Raw genomic sequence first — 10,269 nt, forward strand, 5'->3', positions numbered from 1 at the left:
TCTCGGACAAAATAACAATCTAGAGGCAGTGTTTAACTTTTTTTTTCTTCCTTTTCATGGGATGTCATTTGGTTGTCAAAAGATCAGCTCCGGCTGGGGGTTGTGATGCTCCACTCACCGGAAGAGGGGAACCATTTGGCTCTGACTACTTGACAAAAAGACACTTTCCTGTCCTGAATTCCTCATATTCGGGCTACCAAAAAGGCGATGTCCGACAGATCAGGCAGACTCCTGTTTCTGGAAGCACCCTAAGGAATTCACATTCATGGCAGTGGGATTGGAAGTTGAAAGAGAGACCTCCCGGGGCTGACTGCTCAGCACTGCGTCTCCCTCAGCCAGCGCTCAACGCAGCTGTGCGGGTGGTGTTTACACGCCAGGCACCTGTGCACCCCACTCTTGCACTTGTGCTTTCATTTTGAAAACCAGAGGCAATGGGGAGTGGGGGGAGGGACAGGATCTCGATTTTTCTTTTAAAAAATCTTAAAAAGTTTTTGGTTGAAAACAAGTGACAGTCACATTTCAAGAAATTTTTAAAGACTTCTTTTTGAAAAATGAAAAACATCTAAGTAACTAGCCCCGCCATACCCAAAGTCAATAGTCACACATCTTTCCACAAAAAGAAAAAAAAAAAAAAACATGCCCAGGAGTGCTCAGATTTCTTTCAGCTGCTGACGCCCACAGGAGCCTGGGCCAGGGGCATCATGCCAAAAGGGCGTGTGAGCGGGGGTTGCACAGGGTGGAGGCCTGCAGAATGGAGCTGCTTTGTCTTCTTCCAAAGCCTTTTTCAAGGAGGCAAAGGATGACAACTTTGGGGGTTGGGCGTCCAATAGTTAATGTCACTTTTCCTTGCTCAGGGTCCTGTCATCAGGCTACTCAGCCCTGGGAGGGGAGGTGACATTCCTCTTTTCAGACCGGATCCCTCCTGGTACAAATATAGCTGCACACTGGCTATTGTTTCAGATAAACAATGAGAAAAGGCAACGTGCACACTTAGATACACACACACACAGACACAGACACACACACACACACACACGCGCATAGAAGTCCAAAAACAACAAAAATGTAGCCACAAAAGAGTTAGCATTGTATCAAATCCACCTCCATACAAAGACAGAGTTTGAAAAGATATGTACAGGGCATTCGTAAAAGCCAAGTGTGCACCGCAAGGAGTGATGCCGCTGTGTGCTGTACAGTCTTTTTTCTACAATGTGTTGCAAAAACCATCCCAGAGACCATGGTGCAACCCCACCTGGCAGAACATCATGAAGCATCTGAACCGAACACCACAGGCCTTAAGCAACCACCTGTGACTCTTCCCATGGCCTGTCCTCAGTCCCTGAAGGACACATGCTGCTCTCCATGGGCCAGGCCTTAGGCTTCTTCCTGCTCTTTCCCATTACCACCCAGCTGCAACTCAGATGCCAAAGGCAGCGGGCATTTCTTGGCAAGCTCCCTTTGGCTCTGATCAGTGGAGCTCATGCCCGGCTCTGTGCTGAGTAGACTTAGGATAAGTTTCTTCTCACCTGCTCCCAGGTCACACTCTGGCACCTACTTGAAGAAATATTGGGAGAGCCAGGGCTAGCCCCGAGCTTCAGGTTTCCCCAGGTCCCCCAACATGGAAAAAGCAGGGGCCTTCTAAGCCAAAAACCCCTTTGTGACGAAGGGCAAGAGTGCAATGTTGAAGGCCCAGGGGAAGGAAAGACAAAGGAATGAAAGGTAGAATGTCACCTTCTTAGCATCTCTGGCATCAGGGAGCTCTGGGGAGGACGAGAGGATGGAAAGGGTCAACTGACGGGAGATTGACTCCCCAAGTGGAGACTCAACATCAGAGGCATATGAGGGCCTCAGCTAAGACTGCTTCCTTACAACCTGCACCTTTCTAGAAGACTCTTCCTAAGGCAAACCTCACTGGCTTCCTGGCACTTCAAGCACTTCACAGGCATTTGCTCAGTCAGCCTCCAACAGGCCTATGAGGTAGGGGGAAGGATGGAAAACCCCAGCCACAGGGTCGAGTGGTCCAAGCTGGTGGCCTCACTGGGATAGGGACACAAGCCTTCTCACTGGAAGCACGTCCCAGGGCAAGTCCTCAGGGCTATAGCAGCCTCCAGAAGTCCTCTGTGGCCTGAAGGCAGGGCTGCATTCAAGGAATGAGTCCCAATATCTGCCTTAGAGAGATATTTTGATAGAAAGAAGCTTGTCAACTGAGTGAGTTTTAAACTGCTGTGGTTGCCAATAGACCCAGGCCATGCATTCTTGCACCACACAAAAATTTGCTACAGTTTTTAAAGCACCACAGAGGAGAAATGGTTTGGTGTCGACGTCAACAGGATGGAGACGGAAGTAGGGGGAGGCGGTATCAACAGTGTCTAGCATGGTCACTGACAGTTAAAGGGCAGGTGCCTTCTGCCCTACTGCTGTCCAAAGCCTCACTGAAAACAGACTGGCACCTGGCAACAGCAGAGTAAACCCCAAATGGGCCTTCGACTCCAGGCCACGGGCTTCTCCACAAGTGTTTTGAAAGGGACACTTTAGGATCTTCTCCCGAGATGGGCACCATCATTAAGGAGAAATTCTCAATCTGAAGTTCAATTTCAATGCACCATTCACAAAAAGTAGGCTCATGCCAGTGGGTAGTGGTTTGAACACAGCTGGTCCACATGTCTGGAGAGACAAGCACACTAGAAACTGAATGGCAGAGTCCACGTGGGCCCCTTGGTCAATGTGGATGAGGAAACTCTGCCACCCAGCCCTCTGGCCCTCATGCTTCACACACCCTGTCCTCCTTCCAGGAATGTGGGGACAGGTTTTGGGGCAGGTGGGCATCACAGATCCATGTGATCAATTTCCCTTGGCCTCCTATGAACGGCCCGGGTGCTAGAGTTTTGTTCTACTGTATTCATTATTTATTTGTCATGATTTTTTTCACTTTGTTTTTGCTCAATCCTTGTCCCTGTCCTCCAAATATAAGCAAGGACAGAAAGCACAGAACTGTGGAGGAAAAGGGGTGCTGAAAGGCTGGCTTCCCTCCCTTACCCCTGTGGTCCAGGGCTCCAGACACAGACAGGCCTCCAGCCAGCCCCACAGCCCCCGGGCCGGGCCTTTGGACATTCTGGTTACAATCAACTCAATGGGGTGATTCCTTTGGCATAAGAGAAGCCAGTTCCTGATGGAAAGACAGGATGTTGGAGGCTTGGGGGTCATCCCAAAGAGTTGGGCACTTTGGCCTTTGGCTCTTCCGGGAGCTTTGACTCATGCGTGGTCCCTACCCCCACCCTCCCCACTTGTCTGTGACAGCTGACTTCCTAAAACTCCGAAGTTAGGGAATTATTTGGCAACAAGGAGGCTAAGGCTGTTTTGTGGTGGCACAGTCTTTAAAAAGTTCAAAAGAAAATATGAGACCTCAGAAAGAGGCGTTCATCCGGGACAGGGCATAAACGTCCCACTATTTGTCAGCGCCAGGGTTGGCGGCCACTATCTCCTCGTACTTTGGGGGTGGGTCGCTGTAAGACATACTGGCCTCCTCACTGCTGCTCTCTTGGGGCGCAGTCACCTCCTCGTAGGAGGGGGGAGGGGTGGTGCTGGACAGTCTGGAGAGAGAGAGCTCAGGGAGGTAGAGAGTGCTCTCGAGTCGGACTGTGGTCCTGCTCCCCTGACTGGGCCCCACCACCACCTGGGGGCTGCTCACTGCCTCTCGGTGCCCAGAAGGCTCCCCTTGACTATGCATGGTACCCCGGTACACCATGACCCGGGGGAGGGTGTGCCCGGCGCGACTGGCTAGGTACCGGTTCTGAGCATAGGAGGGGTGGTGACGGGTCGCTTTCTGCAGCTGGCACCTCCAGATGATGAACAAGGCGATGACAATCAGCAATGCCACCCCCAGAAGGGGTACCACCACGTACATGGCATCTGAGCTCTGTGAGGGGTCTCGGACTGAGTATACTGCATTTGGGTATCCCTTCCAGAACTCCATCTGCAAAAGAAAAAGGGGTACTTACGAGAAGCTCAAGCTCCAGGTGGGCTCAGAGACCTTCAGTAAGTCTGCTGCTTCCTACCCTTCCCCATCTGACTTGTCTCAGAGAGTTACTAGAGAGGCAGCAGAATGTACCAAGGGCAAAGGACAATGCTCCCAAGTGAGGAGGACCCCAAAAGAGTCAGACAATGGGACTGTACGGACTTTATCTGCTCCTTGATGGCCCTAGTGGCTATGCCTTACGCTGGGTGGCTTTCCTTGCTTCTGACTCATCTGCATTACCAGGGCCTGTTCTTGTTATTCCTGAGGCTACTTCTACTCCCAGAACCAGCCCCAGGGTGGTACATGCCGTTTTCTCTTTGTTCTCAAACACTTCCTTGACCTCCTCGTAGCTGCAGATCTCCTCCATGCACTCTCGCTCGATGGTGCCCTGGCGCAGCTCCTCCAGGAACTCATTGGCACGAGGGAATCGTTTCAGGACCGAATGGGCATCCTTGGCCTCCAGAAAAACTGAAGAGAGAGCCCTACTGAGGCCTGGAATGGGGAGATGCCCAGGGGCTCCTTCAAACCAGGCCCAGCCCAGCAACTGAAGCATAATTACGCAGGGAAACAAGGCCGAGTGAGCAGGCAAGACACTAGGCTTCTGATCAAAGGACATGGCCAGCCCTTTGTAAAAGGGATGGAAAGGCTGACATTCTATGGTGCCATGATACACCTGTCTAGAATACCATGGCCCCAACAAGGCTCAGGCCCCTGGTTACATGGAAGAAAATGGGAGCCAACTGCAAGGAAAGTGCACGTTGCACAGGAACAATAAAGAATAAGAACTGTGAGTAGGCAATCTTCAGTGACTAAATCTCCAGTATCTTTTGCATCACCTTGAAAAGTGAAAGTTGGAGCCCTTGCAATGAGAATGTATTCCTCTTTAAGGCTGATACTGGTAGAACTAATACCAGATAATCCTAGAAGACTCTACCAGGGTGGCATTCCTCCACCTGAACATCCACCTGTGCCACCAGGTTGTCTGGCATCAATAGTCTGTTCAAGAAAGCCTAATGCAAAGCCAGCCTGGGCTAGATCAGACAAGTGGGCATACATGAGCCTAAGAGCACCTCTGGGGATGGGAAGTAGCAGGGCTCAGATGGAGAGTCTAAGCCTTTACAGACAGGGCACAGACTCCCCCTACAATACTGTCTTTGGATGGTGCGCATATCTACTTATTCCAGAAAGAGAGACCCAGCTACAACAAGGCTGACCAGAATAGCTTGAGCTCTGCACCCACATAAGCCTAAGTTGAGACTGTGAAGGATGAAAGAAGAGGTGACGTTTGCTCCTGTTGTTCACCTAGAGGTGGGACTTCCTGGTTCCCATGTAAAGCAACTCCCCCTGGATGCCCAAGCTGGCATGTCTTTGCCAGTGGGCAAGCACCCTTCCCCAGGTCCTATGGCCTGTCACGTTAGTGTCACTCAGGCAAGTCTGGGTAGGTACACATCTACAAGTAACACATGCTCCAGAAGGGAGCCAAAGTGTTGAGAGGGCAAAACTGCTACTCAGCTATTTGGAAAATGGCTACAGGGCCACTTGGGGGGTGGGGGGCAGGGAAGCTGGGAAGGACTTGAAACCTGACTCATGAACCCCTAAGCATGACCCTCCACAGCTCTGCCCGGGTCTGGAAAAACTCACCTGCCATGATGCTCCCTCAGCTCCAGGGTCTCACTTCTCTGGAGTAAGAGAAAAGCAAAGTTGCAGTGAAACCACATCTAGAAATTTACAGGGAACCCTCTTGGTTCTAGGATGTGCCCCCTTCCCACTGGCCTGGTCAAAATGTTGAAGCAGCACCTTGTGGGGCGCATCATCCTCCATGCAGCCACCCATAGCTTCTGCTGCTTCTGATTCTGCCCCAAGCTCTTCTCCAGAGACCTCCCCAGGCCCAGCAGAGCCCAAAGCAAACCTTTAAGCGTTTTCCCCCAAGAACATGTTCTGAGCATCCATAAGAACCAGGGGTTGACCTTTTTCTTTAAGAAAGGAAAGCTCCTACAGACTGAGGCTCCTCCTTCCTTGCTCCCCTCAATGAATCTTTGCAACTTCCAGTTGGAAAGGACCCCAGAGATAGATGAGGAAATAAAGCCCAGAGAGACGTGCTCAGACAAGGTTAAGCAAATCAACAGTGACAGTGGCAGAACCAGAATTCACAACTAATTTTGATCACAATGGTGAGTCACAGATACCTCCAATGACAAGCACGTTCCCTGAAAACAAAGCTTAACACATCATCAACCATCTCAAAAGTCACTGCCCTGCTGGGACTAGCCTACAGCAATCTTCAATTGACACATCTTCTACAGGGTCTCATCCTCCATGCACAGCAATGCTGCATTCTTCATATTCCCAGGCATATCCAGAAGACCCAAGCCCAGGTGACCTACTGTGTTCATCTTCACCAGACAAAGAGGCAAGATACCTGGAATGTTCTGGAACCAGGCCTCTCTTCTCTCTTTGCATTAAATCCTATAGCAGTAGAGTATCAAGACATTAATTTAGATGACCAACACCGAGATGCCAACTAGAAGAGTTGCCCCTAATGTGAGCTATTGTCCGAAAGCCTTTCTCCTGCTAAGGAGCTATCCAGCCAGTACTTAAACCGTGGTCACAGCACACTGCTCCCTCTGTCCCTCCCCACAACACACACGCCCACTCATACACACATTCTGGAGCCCTTGCTGAGCTGTCCACATCTGGGAGCAATCACCCCACTGCTCCCCTCCCCAAGCAGAAGCTCTGGTTTTATGACTAACTGGTTGCAAGACACGTGAACTGCGGAATCCATTGAGCCCTCCTTTTTGCCTAGGCTGCCAGGAAGTACAGCATCACTATTGCCAGTCAAGTATAGGCACACTGGAAGCCCAGTTGTTAAGCACATATGCTTCTCTCCTGTGATGTGGTATACAGCTTTCTATTTATGTTTTCAGTGTCTTATTGTGCATGTATAATATGTCACCTAATCCTTTTGGCAAACAGTTGGGATATAAATCAATAATTTAGGCTATCGCAGTGGCTCATGCCTGTAATCCCAACACTTTGGGAGGCTGAAGTGGGCAGATCACCTGAGGTCAGGAGTTTGAGACCAGCCTGACCAGAAAATGGTGAAACCCCATCTCTACTAAAAATACAAAAATTAATTGGGCACGGTGCCGTGCACGCCTGTAGTCCCAGCTACTCAGGAGGCTGAGACAGGAGAATCACTGGAACCAGGGAGGCGGAGATTGCAGTAAGCCGAGATTGCGCCACTGCACTCCAATTTGGGCAAGAAAGAAAAGAAAGCAAGAAAGCAAGAAAGAAAGAAGAAAGAAAAGAAAGAGAGAGGAAGGAAGGAAGCAAGCAAGGAAGGAAGGAATGGGAAGGGAAGGGAAGGGAGAAAGGAAGGGAGAAAGGAAGAAAGGAAGAAAGGAAGAAAGAAAGAAAGAAAGAAAGAAAGAAAGAAAGAAAGAAAGAAAGAAAGAAAGAAAGAAAGAAAGAAAGAAAGAAAGAGAAAGAAAGAAAGAAAGATGGGAGGGAGGGAGGGAAGGAAGGAAGGAAGGAAGGAAGGAAGGAAGGAAGGAAAATTAAAGGTAAAACAGCAAATCTGACACCTATTTGTGGAAAAGCTACATCAAGGGGCTTTCTCTTTTGAAACCTGTAACAATCCCATTCAAAACTATCAACATGTGAATTTGCCAACAGATGGGACTGCCTTGTGAGACAGTTGGCCCTCAATGTTTGTCAGAACCAAGATGGAATATGATCTCAAAATTATGCTTGCATTATGGATAGCTGAGCTTTATGTGGTGAGGGTGTGGATGTAGTATGCCTCATGGCAAGGATTTTTTGATTGAAGAAAAATGGAGCTGTTGTATCTGGGTTTGAAAAGAATGCATATAGTCTTAACTAATAAGGGAAGAGAGAAAAATATGTTGCATTGCTTATCAAAGGAAACTGCAGTGGTTTTTTTAAAAATGTGGAAAAATTTACATAATAGATTATATATATCCATCTTTTGTCCCCCACACACCTAGCCTTGGTCAAAGATGGCTATATGTCACACCTATCATAGACCCAAATACATGTTATCCTGATGCATCTGCTAAAGTCATCAGTTCATTTTTAAGCTTCAGTCGAGCCGGGAACCCCCCAAAACAGTTCCCACGGCATGGTCCACTCCATTAGCAATTCTGTAGCCACCTTCACTGCTGCTGCCGCCTGCCATGAGGCCTCTTCCCCCTCCCTCCCCAAAATGTAGCGCCTGCTTCTTCCCCTATAAATACACCATCAATAGACAGTTACTATGGCAACAATAAGGAAGCAAGCGTGAGGGCTCCACGACAGAGAATGATGCTGCAGCCATACATGTATATGTCCCTCCTGCCCCTGGTGGATACTGTAAAGCTGACTGTAGGCGGAAGGAATTTTTAACCCACTCCCCACAGGAACACAGCTGAATCCTGACAGCCTGGAAAGGAAGGAAGGCAGGGAACTGGCCACCACAAAGACCTTGCTTAACTCCACCCCAGACTGAAGCTTCTGAATCTCAGCCCTCTGGGACACAACTCCCAAAGTCCTTCACATGAAGCCTGGTGACCACCAGAGCACCTGGTGTCCCAAGACATGGCCTCCAAACCACTTCTCCATACCCTAGACCTTATTTCCATCCCTCAGAACTGATCGCCAGGAAACGGCTCCGTGATCTCCAAATCGCATGACTCATCGACCCACCCAGTGACACAACAACTCCCAAATTATGCTCAAACTCAAACTCTGGGGCCCCCTTGTCCCTTTCCACTCAGACCAGCTCTGAAAGTGCCTGTCCTCGCCCACCTTCGCTGGACACCAGCGCCCTGACCCAGCAACAATCTTCTCCCGGGGCTGCTCAAGACCCCCCCATCACCTTGGCCCGGCCAGGCCTCCAGCTCTTCCCTCTCCAACAATGCCCTGCGCCCAGCTCGTTGGCCCTGGACACTGAACCGTGCCCTCGGGACTGGGACACCCAACCCAAATGGCCTCACCGTTCTCCGGGCCCAGAAGGCGGCCGCCCTGTTTGCGCACGCAGCCCGCCACCTCGCTGCTGCGCCTCTTCCAGCAGGGGCCCTGTCCCCGCCCACCTGCTCCCCGTCTGCCAAGCCCCCCGGTCCGGCCCAGTCGTCTCCTCCCTCCCTCCCTGCTGCCCTCTCACCGCCCCAGGTACCCTGTCGCCCGCCCCTCCAGGGCCGAAGTGAGCCTGGAAACCCGCCCCTCGCAGCCGGGCGCCCAGGCCCTGCCCATTACCTCGGCACCCCCCTGCCTGCCCCTGCTCTCCTCTGGGAGCTCCGCAGCTGCCCGCCCCCCACACCCCGCCGCGCCAGGGCTGGCCTCGCGCCCCGCGCCTCGCGCGCCACGACCGCAGTGCCCCGATCGCCAGGCCGCGATCGTCGCGCTGCCCTGCGCACCGGGCCGCCGGGTCTCCTGGCCGAGTGGAGGAAGGAGGGGTGGGGGCGACGGAGTGGGCCGAGGGGGTTAGGAGAGCGGGCAGGCAAGCTGGGCCGGAGGGGCGGCGGCGCGCACCGAGCACAGCGCGCCCGCGCCCCACTCAGCCGGCGCCGCCCCTGCCCCCGCCCGTGCCGCCGGGGGGCGGGGCCTGACTGGCGGGCTTGGGGCGCACAGAGGACCCTTGGCCAAAGCCCTGGTCCAGTCGTGACCCAAGGCGTGGGCCCTCGGAAGATACCGCGCAGCAGGGAGCTCGGGCGGCCGCTCTCAAGGCCCGCGCGCCAGGCGTCCCTGCGCAGCCCAACCCCCGTCCTGTCCCCACTCCGGGCTCACCTGCCATTCAGGCCCGCTCGGCTCCTGGGGCCGCCGAAAAGAGAGGGGGTCTAGCCTGCAGCCTAGGCCTGCCTTGCCAGGGATCCACAGGGCCCGCAGAAGAAGGGCCGAGTCGAGGCCGCGTTCCGCCAATGACTGGGTGACCTTGGCTTCCTCACTTACCTAACCCCACCCTGCCCCTGGGAAGGCAGGCTTCTCTCCTGAAAAGTCCGAGAAATGGGGAGAATTCTGCCTCCCTCGCGAGGCTGCAGCGAGTTGAAGGAGGAAATGGGTTTGGAAAACTCTAAGGCTCAGTAAGGGGAGAAGGAATCTTCTGGGCCTGCAAGGAGCGCTAGATGGGGGCTCCTTTGGAGGCCGCACTGTGAGAGGTTTAGCATGGCAGGACAAGACGCATAGCAGAGATTACACTAGTCCAGGAAGAACTACATGACAGGTCGACTGCTAAGAGAGGGGCAAGGGGGTTCCGA

The 10,269-nt window shown here is 52.4% G+C and overlaps 1 protein-coding gene across 4 annotated transcripts; it reads right to left on the reverse strand.

Moving 5' to 3' along the window:
- Positions 1-565: 565 nt before the first annotated feature.
- LOC105495886 (proline rich and Gla domain 3) lies at positions 566-9,939 on the reverse strand. Of its 4 annotated transcripts, none has more exons than XM_011765784.2 (4): positions 9,803-9,939; positions 5,657-5,694; positions 4,323-4,483; positions 566-3,973 (listed from the first exon to the last, which is right to left on the reverse strand). In XM_011765784.2, the coding sequence occupies exons 2-4, from the start codon at positions 5,661-5,663 to the stop codon at positions 3,446-3,448; spliced, it is 696 nt and encodes a 231-aa protein (XP_011764086.1). In that variant the 5' UTR covers positions 5,664-5,694; positions 9,803-9,939; the 3' UTR covers positions 566-3,445. The 4 variants fall into 4 exon arrangements, with proteins under 4 accessions (XP_011764086.1, XP_011764084.1, XP_011764085.1 ...); XM_011765782.2 differs by lacking the exon at positions 9,803-9,939 and adding an exon at positions 9,272-9,326; XM_011765783.2 differs by lacking the exon at positions 9,803-9,939 and adding an exon at positions 9,013-9,081.
- Positions 9,940-10,269: the final 330 nt, after the last annotated feature.

The sequence above is a fragment of the Macaca nemestrina genome, chromosome X, assembly GCF_043159975.1.
Source record: "Macaca nemestrina isolate mMacNem1 chromosome X, mMacNem.hap1, whole genome shotgun sequence".
NCBI lineage: Eukaryota > Metazoa > Chordata > Mammalia > Primates > Cercopithecidae > Macaca > Macaca nemestrina.